This window comes from Rhineura floridana, chromosome 2 (assembly GCF_030035675.1).
Source record: "Rhineura floridana isolate rRhiFlo1 chromosome 2, rRhiFlo1.hap2, whole genome shotgun sequence".
Lineage (NCBI taxonomy): Eukaryota > Metazoa > Chordata > Lepidosauria > Squamata > Rhineuridae > Rhineura > Rhineura floridana.
In genome coordinates, this window is record NC_084481.1 from 140,491,228 (window position 1) to 140,519,206 (window position 27,979).

At 42.8% G+C, this 27,979-nt stretch overlaps 1 protein-coding gene across 7 annotated transcripts in view; it reads left to right on the forward strand.

Annotated features, from left to right (window-relative positions):
* The first annotated feature begins 1,265 nt into the window (after positions 1-1,265).
* Positions 1,266-27,979, forward strand: part of TPCN2 (two pore segment channel 2) — a 69,749-nt gene continuing 43,035 nt past the window's right edge. For 2 of the 7 annotated variants that reach the window (XM_061610675.1, XM_061610676.1), the window contains exons 1-6: positions 1,266-1,934; positions 8,821-8,882; positions 15,803-15,879; positions 17,480-17,657; positions 18,676-18,792; positions 23,118-23,224. In XM_061610675.1, coding sequence (XP_061466659.1) covers positions 1,766-1,934; positions 8,821-8,882; positions 15,803-15,879; positions 17,480-17,657; positions 18,676-18,792; positions 23,118-23,224 — 710 coding nt within the window. In that variant the 5' untranslated portion in view covers positions 1,266-1,765. Of the gene's footprint in view, positions 1,935-8,820; positions 8,883-15,802; positions 15,880-17,479; positions 17,658-18,675; positions 18,793-21,528; positions 21,638-23,117; positions 23,225-27,979 lie in introns of those variants that run through there. The other 5 variants (XM_061610681.1, XM_061610680.1, XM_061610679.1 and 2 more) reach the window with 4 other exon arrangements.

Genomic DNA, 27,979 nt, shown 5'->3' on the forward strand with positions numbered 1-27,979 from the left:
TTAATGGAGTTTTAATCTATTTATTGCTGACTTCTATGTCTTAGAGCATTTGTTGTATTTATGGTGCTTGTATACCTTTATAGGAGATAATTGCACAGTAATGCTTTACAGTGTTGCCCAGCATAAACAGCAACAAAAAGACTGGCATATAGAATTGTACCTATGGATAAGAGGATAAAAATCCAAAATCATGTCTGGATGAGATCATCTTTGTGACCCTCAGGCTTTTATATGCCTAAAGCCCAGACAATGAAATGCTGGCAACTGAACTAATCTGAAAAGCTGAACATGGAAAAGCTACCTATGGATTCACTGGCATCCACAACTATTCATTTTGAAAGGAACAGGTTTTCAAATAAATTAATTACAATACTATGTAATATAATAATGACCAAAACCTTTTTGCAGGCAAGGGCTAGGGTGACCATTTAGAAATGATGACATGGCTTCTGCACCTCTACCAGTAAATTTTAGCAGAAATGCAAGCTATTTTGGCTGAACATCCTGTAAAAGGGACAATGTATGGAATACAGCGTAATTAATTTTGCTCTAATCTTAAAAGAGTTGGGTAAAGTGTCCTTTTTTAAAAAAGAAACACCACAATTTAATGTCCCCTAAAGTGGCAGGGTGATCTGCATAAAAATGAAATACATTATTGCTGAATTTAAAATAATGGAAAAATTCATAACTGGTATTTAGCATACCTGGCTTCAGGGTTAAGTCAGGAGCAAACTACTCCAGTCACAGACAGACAGACAGACACAACTACTTTTACTGACTATATAACTCACATTGTTTCTATTCATCCCCAACATTTAGTCTTCAGTTACTCCTCTAGCAGCAGCGCAATCCCATGCATGCTGACTCAACAGAAGTGAGTCCTACCGTGTTCAATGGGCCTTCCTCCCCGGAAAGTGTCCCTTGAATTGGAATCCTAGACACACGTACTAAGGAGTAAGTCCCATTTACTTATTTCTGTAGATAGGTCTGGGATGGCACAGCTAGGAGTAAATGTCGACTAAATGTTCTTGGAGGGGAAAAGTGGGCGATTTAGTCGTAATAAAATGCTGCGACAAAATATCTTGAATTAAGTGGGATGGGGTATACGTTCCTTTCTGTTTTCTGGAGCAATGTAGAAGCAGGACTTTATAAGCTGAATCTGAGTTCAGCAACAACGCTCAACAGAGCCTTTGTCACATGACGAAAGTTCCTCTGTACATAAGCAGAACGCCTCTCCCAGCGCAACCTGCCTTGATGCAGCTCGGAAGTGGTGTGTGTGTTTTAATACAGTCTTGAGCTCAAACGCCTCTTTTTAAAGTGTTAATACATGAATTCTTTTGCTGGATCAGAAAAGCTTTATCGAACGTATCGCTTTTGTGCCCCGCAGACGCCAACAGCAGCTCGTTCCTGGGAAGTTCAGAATCACCAGGGGCAATAACAGAGAGACAATATCTTCGCGTGGAAAAACCAGCGCTCGCCCGCGGCTTGGCAATAATGCGAAACCCAACCACGGAACTCCAACAGGGGAAAGATCCCCGCCTAACAGACCCACCCCGACTACTCGAGGTCACAAGAGGACCGGCCCAGAAGCAGCAACATAGTCGCCCTGCCAGGCCAAGTAGCTCCTCCCATCACGTGTAGCGGACGGAGCGCCTCAAATACGAGCGCAGAGGCCCGCCCCCTTAGTGGCCCCCTGGCCTCGTTGTGGCTTCCTTCTTCTCTGGCAAGCGCCTGCGGGTGCTGTTTCCGCTTGCAGCCGTACTCCATGGAGGAGGGAACCGGCCCCGAAAGAGAACCTTTGCTGCCGCCACCGGCAGCTCCCGACTGTGACCGAGGGTTGGGTCGCCTCTACTCAGGCAGGGACACCACTGCCCCACGGGACGACGGAAACTGCGGCGGGTCCGCGGCCTCCTTGTCTTGCCCTGTCGGGAACGGTGAGCCAGAGACGGCGGGGAATCGGGAATGCCCGCTGGCTATTTCTTACTGCCACTCCGCGCAGCCATCCAGACGGCTAATTAGCAAAAAAAAAAAAAAAGTCCGGCGCCCCTTTTCAACTCCAGGCTTGATTTCTGAATCGAGAGGTACCAGGGCTTAAACCAGCCTAAGTTACACCTGCCTACACTAAACAGTCTTCTCTTTCATGTGCACATGCACTGGTGGTCAAACTTGACGGGGGAGGCGGGGTTTAAGGCGCCCGCAGCGCAAGCCTGTCCACGTTTACTCTCAATGGGGTAAACCAAGTGTCTCTCGGGTAAGTGTAGGGTGGCAGCTTAATAGTTCAGCGGTGCATGCTTCAAGGCACTCTATTGTTACTTATTGAGGCCTTGCATTGGCAACAGGCACAGAGGCTGAGCCCTTTGTCAGTAAGGCCTTTATGGAACGAGTGAAGCAGTTCTAAATAATACTGCCTCTGAACGTGGACAGACTGCCTTCTCCTCCCAGGTCAATATCAGTTGTCAGCTCACACTTATTTGGGGCTGTGAAGCATTTTCAGAGCAGAAAGTGCAGCTTTCTGAGGATTAGAAATCAATTGCTAGGGTTCCCGTTACAGGCATTTGCCCACTTAGCTTACATAACAAACCCCTTTGAAAAGAGGGCTGTAACCTTAGTTTGGTGCTCATGATGGTCTCTGCTGGTTAGATAGGTGTGGTGTTCCCTCTGTTTAACTTCCTTGCCTGTTTAAATATTGTTGGGTGTGCTGGTGTTGTGAAAAAGTCAAAAGAGAAAATTGTACAGCCTGAAGGAAGATACCCATAGAGGCTGTACAATTTTCTCTTTTGACTTTTTCAGTGGGATCCTTTCCATGATTGTCGCTGGTCAGGGTAAGGAGCCTAACCTCAAAATAGTGGTTGAGGACTTCAACAAGTTAAGAATCAGCTGTAGCAATGGAGAGTGCATCTTTCGATACACTCAGGGCAACTTTAGATAATTCAGTTAAACACAAACTATAGATGTATACTTTTGGTGTATTGTGTCAACTTCTGTGATAGAATTCATGCATCAGATCCAAATCTGTTAATCGACTATGTACTTATAGATTATGGAGCTGAGAACTGATTCAGCTGTATTAAATTGTACGAAAGATTCCATGGCCTAGCCCTAGAAGCTTGCAGGTCCAGTGGTACATGTATTCTAGAGATGCTAGGCCATGAGACATTTCTAGAGATGCTAGGCTGTGAAGGCCTACCCTCCCAGTAAATTCACAAAAGTAACTCCACAGTTGACATAAGCTGTAGGAAAATGGATCCATTCCATTCTGTAGCATTCTATTTCAGTGAGGATCCATGCACTGGGATCCTTTCCATGAATTATTTGAACTGTATAAATCATTATAGATGCAGTGTTATGGTAAATGACAGGGTAGTGAATAATAGCATTTACATCCAAGCTTTTAATTGAGATGAATTACCGGTGTTGGGGATCAGTCTTTCAGTTCAATGTTCTGAGAAGTCACTCTCCCTGTAATCTCTGGGACATACCTAAGATCTACCCACAAGATGTTTTGATCCACTACCGTTTAAAAATATTAATTAAGCAATGAGTGAACAGATAAGCATGCACATGGTGCTTTTAAAAAGTCAAGCAGCCTGTTTAAAGCAGCGAAGAGACAAGAAGGATGACAGAGTTGCCATTTGGTTTTCTGGTATGAATATCTGCCACTTCAGCTGGAAGGAAGGGATGCTAACCATGCAACTGAGCTGATCAGCCTGTGTGAGCCTTATGTTACATATTACATTATGTTCTGCATTTATATCTACTGTAGGGAGACAGGGATAGAGGGCAGGTAGCCAACGTGGTGTTCTCCAGATGTTAGGGACTATACTTCCATTAAATGTTTTTAAATATGTTTTGTTTTAATATATTTTAAAATCTGTTTTATGAAGTTTTAGAGTGTTTTTAGTGCTTTTGTTTGCCACCCAGGGCTCCTGCTGGGAGGAAGGGCAGGATATAAATCAAATAATTATTTATTTAAAATATTTCTATCCCGCCCTTCTACCCTACAATAGGGCACTCAGGGCGGCTACAATAAAATCGCACACATATATAATAAAATATACAATAAAAACACAACATTACATTAAATTAAAATGCATTATGCACATACATAGATAAAATGCATTATGCATACACATACAAACATACATACGTGTATATATGTGCATACACATATAAGAAAATGAGAATAAAAGAACTTAAAAGATAAAATACTTAAAACAGTGTCAGGCTGACCCGTCAGTCCCAACCAAAGGCTCTCCGGAACAAAATAGTTTTTACAAGTTTCCGGAAAACCATCAGGGAGGGAGCAAAGCGAGCTTCTTGGGGCAGGGAATTCCAAAGCCTCGGAGCCACAATTGAAAAGTCCCTCTCCCACCTTTATTATTATAATATAACTAAGTAATCTTAACCATTGTAGCATGCTGGCTAGGGCTGATGGGAATTAAAATCCAAAACATCTGAAGAACACCACGTTGGCTACATCTGGACTAGAGGTTCCTTCTCTGGACCTGGCTCTAGAAAGACAATGAATAAAAGATATATCTGCCCCTTAAGCCCTTCTGTTCCATTATTTGGTGTCCATGTTTAGGATTCAGAACCCAGTCCATCAGGAACTTCTTCACAAACCTCATTAAAATGGATGGGTGATGCAAGAGCATAGCTGTTCTCTTAATATGCAAGTTTCATTCTGGAGCTTCTGTGGGTGACGTTCTTGTCAGGTTGTGCACATAGAGCCAGATGTGTGATCTTGCTTGACAGCTCACTGCCGATTTTGGGTGCAGTTCTGGATCAAAATGTGGGCAGTCTTAGGGTAGAGACACACTGTTGTGCCAGTTCCAGTATGCCTCCACCTCTGTTTTCTGAAAATGGGAGCACATGATGTTAGTCAAATTCCAGTCCTTTTTACTCTAAAACCTGGTCGGATCAGCTCAAGTGCTTTTTTTTAAATTCAGCTTCAGACAGATTTTGTAACTGATTGGTAGCTCAATCTGTTGTCCCTTCAGTTGTGGCCAATGGAAACTCTTTGGTACAGCAAAGAGCTCTGTCTGGCTCAGGCAGAGACAATGATTGGCCCAAAGCTTTGCTTTGGGCAGTCCTGAAAGGCCTGAAGTCAGCAGTGGAGAAGGGAGATGTGTCCAGCCAAGAGCAGAGCCTCTTTAAAATGCAACCAGAAAAATCATTTTTGCTGCTTTTGAAATGACTAGTGTGCCCACAAATGCAATAATACAGCAGCTAGTTCATAGGGAAAAAGAGAACTATTACAATACTTATTGTACAGAAATAGAAGAGGATAATAAAAAAGGTAGAACAATAGCCCTATTCCGAAAGATTAGAGAAATTAAAGGAAATTTCAAACCAAGTAGGGATGTTGAATAATCAACAGGGGAACACACTGACTGACCAAGATAAAATAAAAGGAAGATGGAAGCAATACACTGAAAAACTCTATAAAAGAGATGCAAGGATGACAGATTCATTCATGGAGGGACTGTATGATGAAGAACCAGAAATTGTAGAATGTGAGGTGAAAGCTGCTCTTAAAATACTTGGAAGAAACAAATCACCAGGAATAGATGGCATACCAGTAGAGTACCTACAAGTTACTGAGAGGGAATATGTTCAAATTTTCACAAAAAATTGTGAAATACGGAAAAGAAAACAATGACCCACTGACTGGAAGCAGGGCATCCGAGGGAATGCAGTAATTATCAAACTATTGCCTTAATATCCCATGCAAGAAAAGTAATGTTCATGATTCTGCAACAAAGGCTCTTACCATATACGGAGCAAGAAATGCCAGATGTCCAAGCTGTATTTAGAAAGAGAAGAGGTACAAGTGATCATATTGCAAACATACGTTGGAAAATGGAACAGACCAAGGTATTTCAAAAGAAGATTACCCTGTGCTTTATAGATTGTAGCAAAGCCTTTGATTGTGTAGATCATGAAAAACTATATAATGCTTTAAAAGATATGGGGGTGCCACAGCATCTGATTGTCCTGATGAGCCAGCTATACTCTGGACAAGAGGCTATTGTAAGGACAGAATATGGAGAAACCAATTGGTTCCCAATAGGAAAGGGTGTGAGACAAGGGTGAATTTGTTACCCGGTGTGTTTAATCTGTATGCAGAACATATCATACAGAAAGTGGGATTGGGCCAAGATGAAGGAGGTGTGAAAATTGGAGGGCGAAATATCAATAAGATATGCAGATGATACCATACTCCTAGCAGAAACCAGTAATGATTTGAAACGAATGCTGATGAAAGTTGAAGAGGAAAGCACAAAAGCAGGACTACAGCTCAACGTCAAGAAGATTAAAGTAATGACAACAGAAGATTTATGTAACTTTAAAGTTGACAACGAGGACATAGAACTTGTGAAGGATTATCAATATCTTGGCACAGTCATTAACCAAAATGGAGACAATAGTCAAGAAATCAGAAAAAGGCCAGGACGGGGGAGGGCAGCTGTGAGAGAATTAGAAAAGGTCCTCAAATGTAAAGATGTATTACTGAACACTAAAGTCAGGATCATTCAGACCATGGTATTCCTGATCTCTATGTATGGATGTGAAAAAAGTGGATAAGAGAAGAATCAACTTATTTGAAATGTGGTGCTGGAGGAGAGCTTTGCTCATACCATGGAGCACGAAAAAGACAAACAATTGGGTGTTAGAACAAATTGAATGAGAACTATCACTAGAAGCTAAAATGATGAAACTGAGGTTATCATACTTTGGACATGTAATGAGAAAACAAGTCACTAGAAAATAATGCTGTAAAAACAAAGGAGTAGAAAAAGAGGAAGACCAAACGAGATGGATTAACTCCATAAAGGAATCTACAGACCTGAACTTACAAGATCTGAACAGGGTGGTTTACAACAGATGCTATTGGAGGTCATTGATTCATAGGGTCGCCATAAGTAATCGACTTGAAGGCACATAACACACACACAGTGTGCCCATAGCCTTAGAGTTGCTTGTTACTGGTGGGGCCTGTTGCTGCTTTTCTGTACTTGCTTCCCATGTTGATTCATCAGTTTGTAAATACTCACTATGCTGATTTACTTACGTGTATGCTTTTGTTGGAAAGTATGCTGGAGAAGAGTGAACGTAAGGACAGGACTAATTGAGGGGCAATTTGTTGCAATCCTTTATTTACAATTGCTGCTGTTTCCTTGAATTTAACCCTTTCCTCTTAAACAGGAGCAAAGCAGTAAACAATGTGATAATGACCTCATGTGTTCAGCTGCAAGTCTAAGCAGGCTTATTAGGGAGTAAGCTCTAAGGAACACTCCGGGAATTACTTCAAAACAAACATGTAGAGCATTGTGCTGCATGTGAAATTCCATATTGGTCATGCTTACTTCAGCATGTAGATGTGATCCCAATTGAAAATCAGAAAGAAAATAAATGAGCCTCAGAATATTCTTGTAGCATCCTGCTCAGTAGGAAATGACCAAAGTGACTGAAATCATGATCAAAGGAGAGTTGTGAATGGCCCCTCACAACTTTCAATTTCAGAGCAATCCAACTTGCTGGAGGCTGGCTGGATCGAAGCCAGAGGAGACGGAAGGGGCCTCCACATCCATCTGCCACATTATTATGTCCACAACTGATGGTTTTCTGTTTTAGCACAAAATTGGCATGGCAAAATTTGCAGCCTTTCTTCCTAATGTCTCTTAATATTTATCAGGATCCATGCAGCATGTTCATAACTTGACTGTTGACATCCTGGTAGTATATCAGTTTATATCACTTCAAAAATTTTTATTATTTATTTATTAGATTCATATCCCGCCTTTCCTCAATTGAATACTTGTATCAATTCACACAGTCAGATACAGGTGATCAAAAGCTGGCTTTCACCTCATGATGGCCTCTAGTCCAGCTTAGGGTTGTAGTCTCTGGTCCACAAGCTTAATTTAGGTGCTCCACAGTGTGCCTGTAAAAATACATTTAATCATACACCCATCTAGCACAGTACATTACAATTGCCACAACAGGCAGAAAAACATTAGTCCACCAAGATCCACAGTGGCGCATGGAGGAAAAAGCTTTGGAACCACTGACTTGGACTTCACCTTATTTAGAGAGGGAAACGGGGGTAGCTGTTCACTGTTTTACTTTAGCTGCAATTTTGCCTTTCAAAGCCTCTGATTGGTTGTGGCTTTTGTGTGGTATTGAGTTTGTCTTTTTTTTTTTTTTTTTTTTAGTTTCAGATGGATTTCAGCACCTGACATCTCTTGAATTTTTAAAAAAGTTATATTAAAATACTTTTAGGGCATTCTGATGCAGAAACTAACTTCTCTAGTAAGAGAACCACTTCACAGCTTGGTGTGATTTATGTTGTGCTAGTCTAAAGACAAGACAGCTGCACAAGCCTCCCATCTACAACCTGTTGCCAGGTTCATTCCATTGTCATGCCATCCTATTGCTAACAATTGCTAGGAGGTGTTGGATGTGTCAGGTTGCACTGAGGTAGCTAGTTCTGTGGTGGCAGATTTCCTACATGTGGGTGATATCTTTACTTTCTAGGCTTGTTTTGTAAAATCTGACTTAAAAATGAAATAGCCTCTTTCTGTTGTCTTTATCCTGATGAAAGTCAGTAGAAGGGTCCTCAGCTTCCTTTCCTCATTCTTTCTCCTATTGTAATTACTGAAAGGAGATGTGACTGCACACTGTCTGACATCCTCAGAAACCAGAAAGCTAAATGAAAGAACATCAAACACTTTTTTCTGGATTTTCATGATCTATACCAGCTACTAGATTTATTGCTATCACAGAAATGACTGTTGTATCTTTTGAACTTTGCAGTTGCTGATTATCACAATCTCTACTTCAACCAAGCAGTAGTATTCATTGAAGATGCAATTCAGGTAAATTTAGCACGGGCAGACCAAATTGAGAGTTCTGGTTAGCGCATGGGAAAATGAACTATTGATTAGGACCTGAATTCTCTGCTTTCCTGTTGATCTGTCAGTTTATGGTACAAAGTTAAATTAATGTTGGACTCTGTGGTTCAGTCCTACCAGCTGTGCAGTAACAAAGGGCCTATCTGCACTGTACATTTAAAACAGTATTATACTAAAGAGTCATGGATTCCCCCAAATAATCCTGGGAACAGTAGTTTGTTAAGCGTGTTAAGAGTTGTTAGGAGACCCCTATTCTCTTCACAGAGCTATAATTCCCAGTGTGGTTTAAACAATCAGTCCCTTTATATAACTATATTCACTAATAGGCAAAAAACCTTGCGGTTTAAGAACACACCTATAGCCTACAGATATTTCTATCAAACTTTAAAAAGCAGGGAAATTGGGCAGCTATAGTGCCTGGGAGAGAGGACTCAGAGCCAAGTGGGAAGATTTGAGGGCCCCCCAATCAGTGTAGTGAGATATGGCATTGTGACGAGGACTTGCCAAGTAAGGGGAACGCGGCCCAGGCAGTTAATGGCTGTGCCTTGTTCCGGTCCTCCCCACACCCGCAGGTTTGTTGGTTGCCCTATCAGCCAGCTCTCAGGCCTCCAGATGCTGCTGCTAAATGCCAGATCAGTGCATAATAAGATCTCCCTCATTCACAATTTAATTGTGGATGAGGCAGCCGATCTGGCATGTATAACTGAGACCTGGGTGGGTGAACAAGGGGGAGTCAGTCTCTCCCAGCTAAGTCCACCAGGGTACCTGGTCCAGCATCAGGGTAGACCTGAGGGTCGGGGAGGGGGGGTTGCAGTGGTCTATAGGAGCTCCATCTTCCTCTGCAAGCACCCTGTTCATGTGACTACTGGTCTGGAGTGTTGCACCTTATGTTGGGTCAGCAGGACAGACTGGGAATTCTGTTGGTGTACCACCCACCCCTCTGCCCAACAGACTCCCTAGCTGAGCTGACAGAGGTGGTCTCGGGTGTACTGTTGAGATCCCCCAGACTATTGGCTCTGGGGGATGTCAACATCCATGCCGAGGCCGCCTTATCCGGGGTGCCTCAGAATTTCATGGTCTCCAAGACAACCATGGGACTGTCCCAATATTCCATTGGCCCAACACATGCAGCAGGGCATACTCTAGACTTGGTTTTTGCATCTGGACATGGAGTTGGTGATCTGAATGTGGGGGGGCTTACATCAGTCCCTCTGTCATGGACAGATCACTGCTTGCTGAAGTTTAGACTTACAGTGGCTTTTCCCCTCTGCAAGAGTGGGGGACCTACTAATGGATGCGGATGGTTTCCAAAGGGCTCTGGGGAGTTTTCTGGCTGATAGGGCTGGCGCTCCTGTCGAAACCCTGGTTGAACTGTGGAATACAGAAATGACCCAGGCAGTTGACTTGATTGCTCCTGAGAGCCCTCTCCTGTGTAGAGCTGATATGGCTCCGTGGTATACCCCAGAGCTGAGAGCGATGAAACAATATAGGAGACGGCTTGAGTGCAGATGGAGACAAACTCTTAGTGGATGCAATAATACACTGGTAAGTGCTTATAGTAAGCTGTATTTAGGGGCAGTAAGGGCAGCAAAAAAACAATATTTTGCTGCCACCATCAAATCATCAATCTGCCGCCCAGCGGAGCTCTTCAGAATTGTCTGGGGGCTATTACACTCTGGTCCCAGGGACATGATAGAACCATCTGAGGCCCACTGTAATGAATTTGCTAGGCACTTCCAGGATAAAATCTTTAGCATCTGCCAGGAGTTAGACTCCAATGTTATAGCACGTGAATCAAGCGAGGTATTCAGAGCACAGCCTTGTCCCGATTTCTTGGATGAGTTTCAGTTGGTGCAGCTTGAGGACGTTGACAAGGTGCTTGGACAGTTGCGTGCAACCACTTCTTTGCTGGATCTTTGCCCTTCTTGGCTAATAAAAACTAGCAGGGATGGAACAGCCGGCTGGGCCAGGGAAGTGATTAATGCCTCTCTGCGAGAGGCAGTAGTGAGACCACTCCTGAAGAGGTCCTCCCTGGACCCAGAAAGTCTTAACTATAGGCCGGTAGCAAATGTTCCATTCCTGGGCAAGGTCCTTGAACGAGTGGTTGCAGGCCAGCTCCAGACACTCTTGGATGAGACAGAGTATCAGGATCCATTTCAGTTGGGTTTCAGGCCTGGTTTTCGCACGGAAACAGCCTTGGTCGCCCTGTATGATGACCTTTGTTGGGAGAGAGACGGGGGAGTGTGACTGTGTTGATTCTCCTTGATCTCTCAGCGGCTTTCGATACCATCGATCATGGTATCCTTCTGGGGAGACTGGCTGAGTTGGGAGTGGGAGGTACTGCATTGCGGTGGTTCTGCTCCTACTTGGCAGGTCGCCTCCAGAAGGTGGTGTTCGGGGAACATTGCTCGGCACCCTGGACTCTCCAGTAGGGGGTTCCGCAGGGGTCAGTTCTGTCCCCCATGCTGTTCAATATCTACATGAAACCGTTGGGTGTGGTCATCCGGAGCTTTGGAGTGCGTTGCCATCAGTATGCTGATGACACGCAGCTCTATTTCTCCTTTTCATGTTCTTCAGGTGAGGCTGTCAATGTGCTGAACCAGTGCCTGGCTGCGACAATGGACTGGATGAGGGCTAATAAACTGAGGCTCAATCCAGACAAGACTTGAGATGCTGCTAGTGGGTGGTTCTTCTGACTAGATGGTGGATGTCCAACCTGTCCTGGATGGGGTTGCACTCCCCCTGAAGGAGCAGGTTCGTAGCTTGGGGGTTCTCCTAGAACCATCTCTGTCACTTGAGGCTCAGGTAGCCTCGGTGGCACGGAGTGCCTTCTACCAACTTCGGTTGGTGGCCCAACTACGTCCCTATCTGGACAGGGATAACCTGGCTTCAGTTGTCCATGCTCTGGTAACCTCCAAATTAGATTACTGCAATGCACCCTACGTGGGGTGCCTTTAAAGATGGTTCGGAAACTGCAGCTTGTGCAAAATGCAGCGGCCAGATTGGTAACAGGGACCAGACATATGAAACTGATTAAGGCCCGCTTGCATTGGCTGCCTGTATGTTTCCGAGCTCGATTCAAGGTGCCGGTTTTGACCTATAAAGCCTTACACGGCTTGGGACCACAATACCTGATGGAATGCCTCTCCCAATACGAACCCACCCATACACTATGTTCAAGATCAAAGGCCCTCCTCCGGGTGCCTACTCCAATGGTAGCTCAGAGGGTGGCAACAAGGGAGAGGGCCTTCTCAGTGGTGGCCCCCAAATTATGGAATGATTTGTGTGATGAGGTGCGCCTGGCGCCAACACTGTTATCTTTTGGGCGCTAGGTCAAGACTTTCCTCTTCTCTCAGGCGTTTTAGCATGTGTCTTAAATTGTTTTTAAAATATGTGTTTTAAATTGTATATTTGTTTTAATGTTTTTGGTTGCTGTAAACCGCCCAGAGAGCTTCGGCTATGGGGCGGTATATAAGTTTAATTAATTGATTGATTGATTGATTGTTTGATTGATAGATTAGATAGATAGATAGATAGATAGATAGATAGATAGATAGATAGATAGATAGATAGATAGATAGATAGATAGATAGATAGATAGTGAATGCACCAGGGGAGCAGGAGACCTGATCTCCTCTCTAAGATATTGGACTGCCCTACAAATTTGTCAAAATGCAAACACCATTTGGGTTGGTCTTTCACAATCCAATCCACTTGCTCTGTAGCTTGGAAGAATTTGGTAACATGTGCCTCTGAGCATATGGTGAATGGTGGCAAAACTTGCCATCTCCAAAGATGGAGTATTATATTTTTGTATGTTTGTTGGTGTTCTTCTTACTTTGCTTCTTTCCTGTGTTACTAATGTTTCTACAGAGAATCTAAACTAGAAAATGTTATTTCCATCATTATTCATCCTAGAAATCTGTCAAATTTATTTTTATTAATTTCAAAGCCTTTTTATTGGTCACTGTCATATGATGGTGAAGACAGCCTTTTATGTTCAAATTGGAGGTTATCTATTTCTATTTTGGGTGCATTAACAGTTGAATCTGAAACTGCAGTTTGATGTAAAATCAGACTGATGACAATATGTTGCTACTTCAGCAATGACTCTAGCTGTTGGAAAAAAGAGAATGCATGTTTTCAGCCTGCTATGTTTAAACTACTTTATTTAAGGGAAGGTGGGCATAGTCAATTAAAACACAGAGCACACCTAGAATTTTGCTAGCATATTTCATCTCCCACTGTTATATCTTGTGCAAATTGAGACACTCCTGAGGTCCACTAGAGACTATTCTGCAGAAGTCAGTGCCATTATTCCACAATTATGTTTCACATTTTCTTAGTGTAAATTTTGCAAAGTGTTGCTGTACTTCTCATATTCACAGAAATAGAAACAAAAGAAAATGATTTCCTATAGGAAACGTCACTAAAATTGCAAAGTAAATCAAACATATTTATAGTGACTATCTCAACTATATCAACTGTTTTAATATAGTTACTTCCTCCCTGCTAAAACAAGATCAGCACAGCACATGTCTTCTTTCTATTATTTGGGCTGATTGCAGGTGTTGCCACCTCTCACCATATGCTCAGAGGCACATGTTACCACATTCTTCCAAGCTGCACAGGAAGTGGATTGGACTGTGAAAAATCAACCCAAATTGTGTTTGCATTTTGACAAATTTGTAGGGCAGTCCAATATCTCAGAGAGGAGGTCAGGTCTCCTGCTCCCCTGGTGCATTCACTACAGCTGCCCAATTTCCCTGCTTTTTAAAGTTTGATAGAAATATCTGTGGGCTATAGGTACGTTTTTAAACCCCAAGGTTTTTTGCCTATTAGTGAATGTTCCTGCTTTTTAATCCGGGAGGTAAGAAATGGGATCCTGTCCAAGTTTGCTGAGAATGGATGGATCATTTGCATGCTTATTGAGTTCAGTGGGATTTACTCCCCTGCAATCATACTTAGGATAGGTGAAACTGACCACAGGGGATGGGGAGGGGAGGAGGAGGAGGAGGGGGAGGGGAAGAAAGGAAAGGAAAGGCAGAGGGGCAGTCTGGGATGGGAGCAGGCAGGAGGGGGAAGGGAGAAGGACAGGTTTGATCATTTGCATGTTTATTGAGTCCAGTGGGATTTACTCCCATGCAATCATGGTTAGGATAGGTAAAACTGACCAGGAGGGAGGGAGGGAGGGCTGGAGTGGGCAGGGGAGTAGGAAGAAGGAAGAAGGGAGGGGAGGAGGAAGGTAGAGGAGAGGGAAAGAAGGGAAAGTCTGATCATTTGCATACTTATTGAGTTCAGTGGGATTTACTCATATGCAATCAAACTGACCATGGGGGAGGAGGAGGGAGAGGGGGAAGGGGAAGGAGCATATTGGACGGGGGCAAAGGGAGGGGGAGGGGAGGGCAGGTTTGATCATTTGCATGCTTATAGAGTCCAATGGTATTTACTTCTGTGCAGTCATGCTTAAGATAGGTAAAACTGACCATGGGGAGGGGGAAGAAGGGGATTGGAAGGTAGGGACGGGCAAAGGGGATAGGAGGGGAGAGAAAGGAGGGTGGGTTTGATCATTTGTATACTTTTTGAGTTCAATGAGATTTATTTCTGTGCAAACATGTTTGAAAATGGAAATGGACTGCCTTCAACTCGACTGGACTTATGGCGAACCTTTGAATAGGGTTTTCATGGTAAATGGTATTCAGAGGTGGTTTTGCCATTGCCTTCCTCTGAGGCTGAGAGGCAGTGACTAGCCCAAAGTCACCCAGTGAGCTTCATGGCTGTGTGGGGATTCGAATCCTGGTCTCCCGGGTCATAGTCCGACACTGACCCGAGGGAGGAGCACGGAGAGGAGGAGGAGGGTGATAGTGAGGGGAGGAGATTGGGTGGGTGGGTGGGCACTGAGCAGAAGGGAAGCCCCTTTCCTTTCCAAAAGAAAAACATTGTGAACAGTATCATTGCTTTTCAGCATTTTCTTCACCTTTTTATTCTACAGCAGGCACATGTAGCCTCCCACCCAAATTTAAAGCAAAGCTGTCTGTGGCCACATCCACACTAGGCCTTTATTTCACTTTGGACAGTCATGGCTTTTCTCAAAGAATCCTGGGAAGTGTAGTTAGTGAAGGGTGCCGAGAGTTGCTAGGAGACACCCTGTTCTCCTCACAGACTTTCAATTAGAGTGGCTGGCTGTTAAACCACTCTGGCCACTGGAGCTCTCTCAGTGGAACAGGAGTCTCCTCTCAGCACCCTTCACAAACTACACTTCCCAGGATTCTCTGAGGGAAGCCATGACTGTCTCAAGTGAAATCACAGTCTGGTGTGTGTGGCCCCCTGATTAGCCAAGCCCGGCAGCTGTGAGTCTGGTGTTTAGAACACTGACAGTTGGTTCTTACTGAGCATGCCCGACGTTATAATTGGGTTCCAGCCAAAATTTCTTAAATTAATTAAAAATCATCCAGGCAGTTTTTAAACTTTTAAACTGCAGAAGATGAATGTCAGAGTATGGGGCAAGGTCATTAACAGGATTCCAGGTACTCTGTGAACATAGCTGATTTTTAATGAATTTCAACAGATTATGAGAACTCTGACAAAAAAAAGTCCAAAAGGGCTCTGGGGTTTTTTCTCTCTCTTTTTGGACTTTGAACTCTCTATTCTCTCTGATTGTTTTGTGTATCGCCATGATAATTTAAAGGATTCTTAAGCAAGCGTTTCTGAGTTCAGGACTATTATGTAAGGTTTTGTTTTGAAATGAGCTCATGGGAAGCATTAGAATGGCATGGGGGTATTCGCTGGCTATAGTATACAGCCACTGTTGTGGCTGTATAATAACTTGAGTTAGAAGCAGATGTGGTATCTGAGTGTGCTGTTTCTGTCTTTCACTTCTCTAGTATCGTTCCATAAATCACCGTGTGGACTCTAACTCCTTGTGGCTTTATCGGTGGTATTACTCAGAAGTTTGCCAATGGTGAGAAATTGGGCTCTTTTTATTGTTGTGTTTCCTTGCTTATCTCTGTTGCTTACAGCCTCTGCTGTCCTCTGATTCCACAGAACCTTGGTTCCTCTTAATTCTAGACATTTTTGTATTTTCCTAACTATACCTCTTAGGACTTCCTATCTGGCTTCTGCCAGTCTGCAGTTGTGCTGGCCACTTTTGTTTTGCTACATTAACAATGTTGTCTCTCCGGTGCTCCAAGGTGGTAGGTTGGAGGAAGAGACTTCTTGCTAAATAATGTGATGTTATTACAGTTCCTAGGAAAATATATATAAGATTGCAGCCCAAGTTTCTTATTTCTGCAGTGTTTAAATGAAAGGTTCCAGAATTGCAGACAATTATCTGATTTACTTTGCCTCATATTCAGTTTTAAGGTGTGACACCCTCCATATTATTATTAATTATATTTTTATCCTGCCCTTCCTCCCAAAGGAGTCCAGGGCAGCAAACAACACAACAATTTTAATTTTTTTAAGCCATTTAAAAAAACACCAAACATCCTCACAATTAATAACATGAGAATTGCCATAAGCAATGCTTACGTTTTAAAATTCAGGGATGTTTTAAAATAATGTGGGCTGATGACATGCTTCACCAGGGAGAAGCATTCCAGTAGTGGGACTTCTACCGAGAAGGACCTATCATGGATCAGCACCAGTTCCCTAACTTTGTCAATCCCTAACTCCTAAACTGGCAAAGCATTGCCTTTCCAGAACCTTGCTATAGCAAGCTTAGTTGCTAAGGGCAAGGATGCCAAAATGTGTCAATGATCATTTTATTCCTGACATTTTGAAAATAATTATCATTGAAATATGTGCAATATTTATAGTGTTCTCTGTTGCAAAAAGGCATTATTTTACCAATCACGTTTTAAAGGCCTCTCTATTACCATTGTAGTGGTGACAATGGTGCTGTTGTTAATAATAATCTCAGCTGTTCATTCTCTTTTAGATATAGTGGTTGCTTCATACATCAGTTTGCACAAGACTCTTCTATGGGCAAGTCATCCTTACGAATAGTTTAATGTGTGAACCAGGCAATAACAGATATAGCCAGCAGCAATGGCTGGAAAAGAAATGGTGCTGCAGCTGGCAGTATTTTTGCTGTCCTGGTTCATATGCCACTCTGGTCCACATGTGCACATGTTTAGAGGACAGCTAGCACTGCTTTGGATAAAGCAAAATCTTGTATCTGCTGATCCTGTGAGTTCAATTCGTTCTTACTTATTTTTGGATTTCTAATTTGAAAGCATATAAATGAATGCACCAGGAATGGCTTGCCTTCTATATTACCTACACCATTTCTGACTTTCAGTCCAAAAATGTTGCAGCCAAAGGCCTTGATCTCTTTCCACTACACTGTCACTTTGCTGCAAGAAAACTACTGCACATTGTCATTATGTTATAAAAAGGCTTTCAGTTGTCTAGTTAGGCTCATTCAAGATAAGTTTGAATGAGTACCTCTGATAAGTAATTGTATGGCTGTTTAGTAGACAGCTCTTTTTGACAAGCTAACTGTTGGGAGGGTTTCTTTTTCATTTAATGACCACACTTCTTTTTTCTTGCTCCCCAAGGATTTTGATTGCCACCATTACACTAATCCTGGCTCTTGCTTTCATCGAGAGCCCTTCTTCACTTACTGTCACGTCAGATGTACGATACCGCGCAGAAGCCTGGGAGCCTCCTTGTGGCCTGACTGAGAGCATTGAATTGCTTTGCTTCCTTGTCTTTATAGTGGATGTCTCTGTAAAGGTGAGTGAAGTCTCAGCCACGCATTTAATGCCGTTTAGATAGAAGGGAATTCAGCGTTCTCTGCATTTAGATTATAGCCTTTTCTAAACTGTACTGTAGTGTTAGATCACACACAGTGACTGTTGCACTGCTACACCATCATAACATGGCAGCTCCTTGGCATTCTTAGCAGACCTGGGCTGTTTGGTTGGCACAGCAGTGTGGGTTGGTGCTGTCAGCAGCCACTGTTACTAGACATGGCACACATAACACTTACATTGTAGTAAGTTTTAGCATGGGATTGCATCTCATAGGTGGCATAGCAGGATGGAATTGCTCTCCTAGCCTTCCACAGGGTTCCCCTGCTGCTGCAGTGATGACTTCCATTGTTGGTGCCCTCACATCTGTTGGAGTCAGTGTTGCTCTGATTTTGAAGGGACTCTTAAAAGGCCTTCAAATAACCGAGCTGGGCATTTGTTAAGGTCAGTGTGCTTTTGTGAGCTCCCAAAAGGTATCTGAAGACTGAAACATCAGGAGAGTGCTATTTTTTGAAGGTTCAGTCTTAAACAGTAATAATAACTGTGCTGTATTCTCTGGTGATACCAGAGAGGAAAGAAAAGGAGAAAAGTATTATGTGTTTTTTCTTCTGTGTTATTTATTGCCTGGTGTAAGAATGGGATGATCCTAACAGTATTGTTCACAATGACTTTGGATGAGATACCAAGCAGTCTCCCGTCATTGTCTCCAAAGCTCATGAGGTGTATATGAATTGCTCACTCTTCCCATATGGAGTATATAGAATTACAAATGGGTTCAAACATAATTCTGGCTTTATGCTTTGGGAAAGGGAAAGTTAGGAAATAATTCTTCTGAAAAGCCACCCCATAGGTGAATGGTTATTTTCCCAAGTACTGGTCTGGCCACTTTTAGAAAAGATGTATCAACATTAGTCATACTTGGGAGTTGTTTTCTTTCCTAGGAAGATTTTGTTTATGTTACCAAGACCTAACTGTTGCTTAAACATGCATTGCCTCATCAGAGCTACCTAATAGGATGGGAAGAATTTCAGAAAACCAAGTGGTTGATGGCCTATATCCTGGTGCTGCTAGCCTCCCTTGCAGACTGGACTATTTCACTGAGCTCTTCCTGTGGTGAGGTAAAAGTTATCCTTGTATATGCCACTGAGGCAAGGACAACATGGAAAGAGAAATAGACTGAAAGACGTTCCATAAACATTTTTGTAGTTGAGCAAGCAACAAAGCAATTTTCACTTTTACAAAGCTTTATGTTTGTGATCGGATAACGTCCTCTGCTTGTCCATGTAAAAATTGAAGCAAGAACAGTTAAAAACTCCACCCTGTCATGACATTGTTGATGTTTTTCCTTTTTATACTACCCTTCCTCCAAGGAGCTCAGGTCGGTGTACATCAGGTATGGGGAAAACTTTGGCCCTCCAGGTGTTGCTGAACTATAATTCCCATCATCCCTGGCTATTGGAGGGCCAAAGGTTGCCCACACCTGGTGTACATGATTCTCCCCTGCCCATTTTATCCTCACCACTCCATATGAGGTAGGTTAGGCTGAGAGAGCACTCAGCAAATTTCCTGATTGAGTGGGGATTTGAATCTTGGTCTCCCTGGCCTCATTTCAGCACTCTGGCCAATACACCACATGTCTCAGCTGAAAGTTCAAATCTCCATTCATTCATGACGGACACTGGGTAGCTGTGGTCCGGTCACACTCCATAAGCTTAATCTTTTTATTTTGTTTAGAATGTTTCTATACCATTCTTCATTTAAATGATACCAGAGTGGTTCACAATATATAAACATAATAAAAAAATCACATATTGAAACTTAAAGCCACAATGAAATTCAAATGACTGTAGCCAATAATACGTTACAACCAAGCCAGGAATTAGCAGCTACTAAACCCTATGAAGAAAGACCATAGCTCCATGGTAGAGCATCTACTTTGAGTGCAAAATGTCCCAGATTCAATCCCTGGCACCTCTAGGTAAGACTGGATGTCTGAAATTCCAGTGAGCTGCTGCCAGTCAGTATAAACAGTACTGAACTAGATTAGTCAATGGTCCAACTCCATATAAGGCAGCTTTCTATGTTCATATGTTTCTAGATGCCTAAGTGCGCAGATGAGTTTTAAGCAGACACTGAAAACACATCAGTCTTATTTCAGAGGGGAGGGAATTCTACAGGTGAGGTGGTATTGTGCCCTCCCCAAGTTTGTTTATTTATTAAAATATTTATTAAAAACCAATAAAAACATCATTAAAAACAATACTAAAAGCATTCGTAAGCACTGCATTGGTTGGAAAAAACCATTAAAAGGCCTGTTTAAGAAGTTCAGTGTTCAGGAGATGCCTGAAAGAAAGAAGGGATGGTTCCTGCTGAACCTCTATTAGCAAGGAGTTTCACAGGGCAGGGCCCGCCACACTAAAGGCTTGGAGGCCAACCGAACCTCAGGGACATGAGGAACCACTAAGAGTGCCCCATCAGAAGATCTCAGTGATCGAGATGGAACATAGGGAGTCAAGCGGTCCTTAAGGTACTTTGGGCCCAAGTTGTTTAGGGCTTTGTGAATTAATGCAAGTACCTTGAACTTGGCCCGGTAGCAAACTGGCAACCAGTGCAGCTCTTCCAGCAGTGGCGTAACATGTTGCCAGTAATCTGCTCCTGTGAGCAGTCTGGCTACTGCATTCTGCATTAGCTGCAGCTTCCGGACCAGATACAAGGGCAGCCCCACATAAAGCACGTTACAGTAATTGTCCTCAGGTTACCAGTGCATGGGCCACTGTGGTCAGGCTATCAAGTTCCAGGCATGGTTGCAGTTGGTGTACCAGCCAAAGCTGGCACAAAGCACTCCTGCCCACAGAGCCTCTAATGAAAAAGATGGGTCAAGGAGTGCCCCCCAACTGCGTACCTGCTCCTTCAGAGGGAATGCAGCCGCATCCAGAACAGGCAATTGGCCTGTCTCCCGGATACAGGAAACATGCATCCACAGGGCCTCCACCTTTCCAGGATTCAAGCTCAGTTTATTCCAGGATTCAAGCTTAGTCCAGGCTCCACTCCAGGGCTTGCACAGCCTCTCCTGATTCAGATATAATTAAGAAATAGAGCTGGGTATCATCAGTATACTGATGGCACCTTGTTCCAAAGCTCCTGATGACTGCTCCCAACGCCTTCTTGTAGATGTTGACATGTACTAGGGACAAGCGGAACTCCATAGTGTAAACACCAGGGGATTGAGGATGTGTCTCTGTAAAAAGGGTAACTAATGTGATGCCCTCTAGATGTTGATGGATTCCAACACCCAACTGACATGGCCAATGGTCAGGGATGATGGGAGTTGCCAACAACATCTGGAGGGCACCGTGTTGGCTACTCCTATCTTAAAAGATAACAAATGCACACATTTAGCTTATATGCAGAAACTGCAAATCCCCCTTTCTGTTGGCTCTGTGGATGGTATATAGAATGCGTCTCTTCCACTTGGCCTTTGGTTCAGTTAGCTAGTTTTGTTTTTTATTGGTCCTCTTTTTCTGTTTTTTTTATTGTTGAATTTGTTTTTAGCCGTAAAGGCAGCTAATAAATTGTTTTAATAAATAAGAAAATTATAAGCTAGATCTCACCATATGTCGTCTTAAGGATGGATATTTATTGAAAATATTTTTATACCACAGTTCAATAGACCTCTCAGGGCAGGTTTGCAAAAAACAAGATAAAATACATGAAAAACATCTGGGAGAATATAAATGTCTTTGCTTGGCCCCGAAGTGCTAGCAATGTTGGTCTTTCTGAAAAGAGAATTCTTCAAGGAATGCCATCACCAGGAATGCTGTCTCTCATTGCGACCTGTGTTGCCTCAGATGGTTTGATCGCTTGGAGGAGAGCCTCTGAAGATGATCTCAGTGCATGGTGGGTTGGCATGGGAGCAGGTGTTCCTTCAGCCACCTGGGTCCTAAACCAAAAAAGTCTTTAAAGGTAAGCACTGGCACTTTGAACAGTGCTTGGAAGTAGACTGAAAGCCAAATAATTTATTTCAATACTTTTCATATTTCAAGGAGAGGTGTCCCTACTAACCAGTCTTAGTCAAAAGCTTGGCAGTGTTTTGAACTAACTGAAGTTTCCAAACAGTTTTCAAAGGCAGCCCTACATACAGTGTGTTATAACAGAAAATCCTCCAGGAAACCGCCAGCTTAAGCTGATGAAAGGCACTTGATCTGTTAGGAGGTACGTGATTCTCTCTGGCACAGATTGAACATGATCTCTCTGAACAAACAAGTCACCTAACCGCAGAACCTCCATCTTATTTGGATTTTCAGTTTACTGGCCTTCATCCAAGCCCACGCTTCCCCTGCCTCATCTGAGTCCAGTGAGATGAAGAAGGGTATACAGGGCTTTAAAACTGAGATGTAATAAGCATGCTCTTGGAGCAGTTTCAGGTAAATGACAGAAAGCATGGGGAACAAGTTACAAGCTAGTGAAACCCCATAGCATAAATGCTATGGGTCTGAACAGCAGTCCTCCAGCATCACTGTCTGTAACACCCTCCAGGTAGGCGTGGAATCGCCATAGCTGCAACTCCCAACCCAAAGATCCTAGCCAGAAGGATACCATGGTAAATGGTGTATTAAAGCCACTGAGAGGACCAAGAGAAGCTGTTTTACACTCCCCAGGCATAAGTCATTCAACTGGTCAAACAAGTTAGTTTCTATAACAAAGCCAGGCCTGAAACCTGATTAAAATAGGTGCAGATAATCAGTCTCATCTACAGGCACTGTTCAGCTGTATGTATTTTTAGCAGGGTGGGGAACTCTCCAGCTTCTGAGGAAAATATATAAGCATGTAACCAAGGAAAAGCCACCATGTAGTAACTTTCTCCCTCATTCTCTCTTAACAAAGTTTACTTTTAATATGCTGGTGTCAGATTGTATAGATATTGATGGTCTGAAGAAAGTTCATTTTGTAATTGTTTTTCAGGACATAGTGAAGTCTTCACAAGGAAAGTTTGTGAAAACTTCACTATGGAGAATGGCAGGTTAACATTAACTCTGCAGAGGCTTCTTTCTGTTTGTAATAAACCTATTCTGTGGTTTGGAGATGGCCCTAAAATGAGCATGCACCTTGGTTAATCATTGGTTGTGTTCTTTTCCCCCCTGTTAATTTGTTCAGTCCTTTTTTTGTCATCCATTCATTTATTGGTCATCACCACATCATGTGGGTGATCTGTTGTGGAAAAATCCTCCTGAGTGTTGCATGTTCATTTCATTACCAGCCTTCTAGTTGAAAACTAAAAAAAAATTCACTTTCATGTTTATATTCTCCCATTATGTTTTGTAAAGCTAAACTTTACTGTTTAATTTGACCAGCTCATGTGGGCATTTCATTAAGAAGCAAAGTGATTCGGATGTTGCCTTGTTTTGTCTTTATTAAATATAACCGTTGTCCCCTTAAATCTTAGAATCTGAGAGTAAGACGAATCCTTCGACCTTTCTTCCTCCTCCAGAACTCTTCAATGATGAAAAAGACACTAAAAAGTATCAAGAGGACATTGCCAGAAATTACAAGGTAAGAAATAAAAAAGCAACTGCAGACTTGTCCACATTTCAGCATTATTTAACTGTTAATCCATTTTTCTCCCATTCGAATTAGACTCTAGTACTCCACACCCACACGCGTTTGATTTTGTATATGTTTTTCTCATTTATACGGTAGGCATTCACTTTGGTGTTTGTCCCTACCTTCAGTTATGCTGATTAAGTACCAACAGGGCATGTACACAGATAGCTGTGCGTGCATCTTTTTTGTTCTTTACAAATTCTTGCCCAGGAAGTCAGGCAATTGAAAATTTGCTTTTGCAGTTTTCTGATACTGTGCATATCTGAGGGATCAAAAGAAAAACAATATATAAGTTCCTGCACCAGAAATAAGAGCATGGCTGAAAAGAAATGAAAGCAATGGAAGCAATTATAAATTCTTAGTACAAACTTTTCAGATTGCTGCATAATATATCTGGTATTAAATTTTTTAATGTGGTTTCCTTGTGCAGTTTTCTGGTTTTGTGCAAATCTGAGAGATCAAAAGAAAATTATACAGCCATAAGAGTGGCTGTATATTATAGCCAGCGTGGATTTTTCACATTCCGCAATGTTAAATTGAAACTACCCCCCAGGCCATTCTGATGCTTCCCATAAGCTCGTTTCAAAACAAAACCTTACAAAACTTATAGTCCTGAACTCAGAAACGCTTGCTTAAGAATCCTTTAAATTATCATGGCGATACACAAAACAATCAGAGAGAATAGAGAGTTCAAAGTCTAAAAAGAGAAAAAAAAAACAGAGCCCTTTTGGACTTTTTCCTGTCAGAGTTCTTATAATCTGTTGAAATTCATTAAAAATCAGCTATGTTCACAGAGTACCTGGAATCCTGTTAATGACCTTGCCCCATACTCTGACATTCATCTTCTGCAGTTTAAAAGTTTAAAAAATGCCTGGATGATTTTTAATTAATTTAAGAAATTTTGGCTGGAACCCAATTATAACATCAGGCATGCTCAGTAAGAACCAACTGTCAGTGTTCCAAAAGCCAGACTCACAGCTGTTTGGCTTGTCTAATCGGGGCCACACCCACACCAGACTTTGATTTCACTTGAGACAGTCATGGCTTCCCTCAGAGAATCCTGGGAAGTGTAGTTTGTGAAGGGTGCTGAGAGGAGACTCCTGTTCCACTGAGAGCACTCCAGTGGCCAGAGTGGTTTAACAGTCAGCGACTCTGATTGAAAGTCTGTGAGGAGAACAGGGTGTCTCCTAGCAACTCTCGGCACCCTTCACTAACTACACTTCCCAGGATTCTTTGAGAAAAGCCATGACTGTCCAAAGTGAAATAAAGGCCTAGTGTGGATGTGGCCACGGACAGCTTTGCTTTAAATTTGGGTGGGAGGCTACATGTGCCTGCTGTAGAATAAAAAGGTGAAGAAAATGCTGAAAAGCAATGATACTGTTCACAATGTTTTTCTTTTGGAAAGGAAAGGGGCTTCCCTTCTGCTCAGTGCCCACCCACCTACCCACCCAATCTCCTCCCCTCACTATCACCCTCCTCCTCCTCCTCTCCGTGCCCCTCCCTCGGGTCAGTGTCAGACTATGACCTGGGAGACCAGGGTTTGAATCCCCACGCAGCCATGAAGCTCACTGGGTGACCTTGGGCCAGTCACTGCCACTCAGAGGAAGGCAATGGCAAAACCACCTCTGAATACCATTTACCATGAAAACCCTATTCAAAGGTTCGCCGTAAGTCCAGTCGAGTTGAAGGCAGTCCATTTCCATATTCAAACATATTTGCACAGAAATAAATCCCATTGAACTCAAAAAGTATACAAATGATCAAACCCACCTTCCCTTCTCCCCCCTCCTATCCCCTCCCTCCCTACACATCTCCATCACCTTCCAATCCCCTCCTTCCCCCTCCTCTTCCTCCACCCCATGGTCAGTTTTACCTATCTTAAGCATGATTGCACGGAAGAAAATACCATTGGACTCTATAAGCATGCAAATGATCAAACCTGTCCTCCTCTCCCCCTCCCTTTGCCCCCCTCCAATATGCTCCTTCCCCCTCTCCCCCCTCCTCCCCCATGGTCAGTTTTTCCTATCCTAACCATGATTGCATAGGAGTAAATCCCATTGAACTCAATAAGTATGCAAATGATCAGACTTTCCCCTCTTTCCCTCTCCTCTACCTTCCTCCTCCCCTGCCCACTCCAGCCCTCCCTCCCTCCCTCCAGGTTAGTTTTACCTATCCTAACCATGATTGCATGGGAGTAAATCCCACTGGACTCAATAAACATGCAAATGATCAAACCTGTCCTTCTCCCTTCCCCCTCCTGCCTGCTCCCATCCCAGCCCTCCCCTCTGCCTTTCCTCCCCCCCTCCCCCTCCCCCTCCCCCCCTCCCCTGTGGTCAGTTTCACCTATCCTAAGTATGATTGCAGGGGAGTAAATCCCACTGAACTCAATAAGCATGCAAATTATCAATCCATTCTCAGCAAACTTGGACAGGATCCCATTTCTTACCTCCCAGACTAAAAAGCAGGGAAATTCACTAACAGGCAAAAACCCTTGTGGTTTAAGAATGTACCTATAGCCCACAGATATTTTTTATCAAACTTTAAAAAGCAGTGAAATTGGGCAGCTATAGTGAATGCACCAGGAGAACAGGAGACCTGACCTCTTCTCTGATATTGTACTGCCCTACAAATTTGTCAAAATGCAAACACAATTTGGGTTGGTCTTTCACAGTCTAATCCACTTGCTGTGTAGCTTGGAAGAATTTGGTAACGTGCCTCTGAGCATATGGTGAGTGGTGGCGGAAACAAGACATGTGCTATGCTGATCTTGTTTTAGCAGGGAGGAAGTAACTATATTAAAACAGTTGATATAGTTGAGATAGTCACTTTAAATATGTTTGATTTACTTTGTAATTTTAGTGAAGTTTCCTGTAGTAAAATCATTCTCTTTTGCTTCTGTTTCTGTGAATATGTGAAGTACAGCAACACTTTGCAAAATTTACACTAAGAAAACGCCAAACATAATTGTGGAATAATGGCACTGACTTCTGCAGAATAGTCTCTAGTGGACCTCAGGAGTGTGTCAATTTGCACAAGATATGACAGTGTGAGGTGAAATATATTCTAGCAGAATTCTAGGTGTGCTCTATGTTTTTGATTGACTGTGCCCACCTTGCCTTACATAAAGTGGTTTAACTGTAGCAGGCTGAAAACATGCATCCTCTTTTTTCCAACAGCTAGAGTCATTGCTGAAGGAGCAACATATTGGAATCAGTCTGATTTTACATCAAACTGCAGTTTCAGATTCAACTGTTAATGCACCCAAAATAGAAATAGAACATAACCTCCAATTTGAACACAGAAGGTTGTCTTCACCATCATATGACATTGACCAATAAAAAGGCTTTGAAATTAATAAAAATAAGTTTGACACAGATTTCTAGGATGAATAATGAGGGAAATAAAATTTTCTAGATTTAATTCTCTGTAGAAACATTAGTAACACAGGAAAGAAGCAAAGTAAGAAGAACACCAACAAACATACAAAAATGTAATTCTCCATTGTTGGAGATGGCAGATGTTGCCACTTCTCACCATATGCTCAGAGCCACATGTTACCAAATTCTTCCAAACTACACAGCAAGTGGATTGGACTGTGAAAGACCAACCCAAATGGTGTTTGCATTTTGCCAAATTTGTAGGGCAGTCCAATATCTCAGAGAGGAGGTCAGGTCTCCTGCTCCCCTGGTGCATTCACTAGAGCTGCCCAATTTCCCTGCTTTTAAAGTTTGATAGAAATATCTGTGGGCTATAGGTATGTTCTTAAACCACAAGGTTTTTTGCCTATTAGTGAAAATATATATAAAGACCACAGGCATCCACCAGAAATAGTTACAAGCACTGCTGTAAAAGATAAGAAACCACTGAGGAAGTAGTGGGCTAGGAAAGGGAAGTAGCTAAAGTGATGATTGATCCACTCACCCCAAAACACTGAAACAAATTGCCTGTGACCCAAGTGGAGCAGTTTGGAGCCTGATTTCCCCCAACTTACCCGATTATGCCCATATTTGGTAAACCCAAATTTATAGGGGGGAAACATTGAGATTGGGGTTTCAGGGTAACATCATGTGGACTATGCAAATTAAATGGGAATACAAACAGCTGCAAACACACACCTCAGTATGGACCTTTCAGCCAGTAGATACAGTAAATACAGAAATCCTGTAAGCATTTGTCTCCCACAGTAGCTGACTTGGCACACCATGGTTGTTTACTAGTGGGATATGTTGCACATGCCCACTAGTGCATAGAGGAAACAAGGCATATTATGTCAACTTGTTTTTGGCTTCCTGATTGTGGATTGTATGAGTGAAACAAACTGTGATCCCCGGTTCAGATTGAAAACTAAGCCAGGGACTGTGCTATATTTCTTCTGTGTGTTACTGGGGAGGAGCAAAATAGCCCAGATCAGTGTGATGACAGTAAACCAGGGTTGTGGCCCTCCAGAGTTGTTGGACGATGACTCCCATTATTCTTGGCCATTGGCCACACTTACTGGGGTTGATGGAAGTTGGAGTCCTGCAACATCTGGGGGCCACAAGTTCCCCATTTCTGTGGTAAACCATTAATTATGTTTTACCATGATGCGTGAACTGGGTTATTGTGTTACATTTCTGAGAGAGGAAATGGAGAAAAGCCTGAAGGAATGGCTGGTTTGGAATCAGTGCTGGAAATGGAGAAGAACCCAGGGAACCAGTTATGACA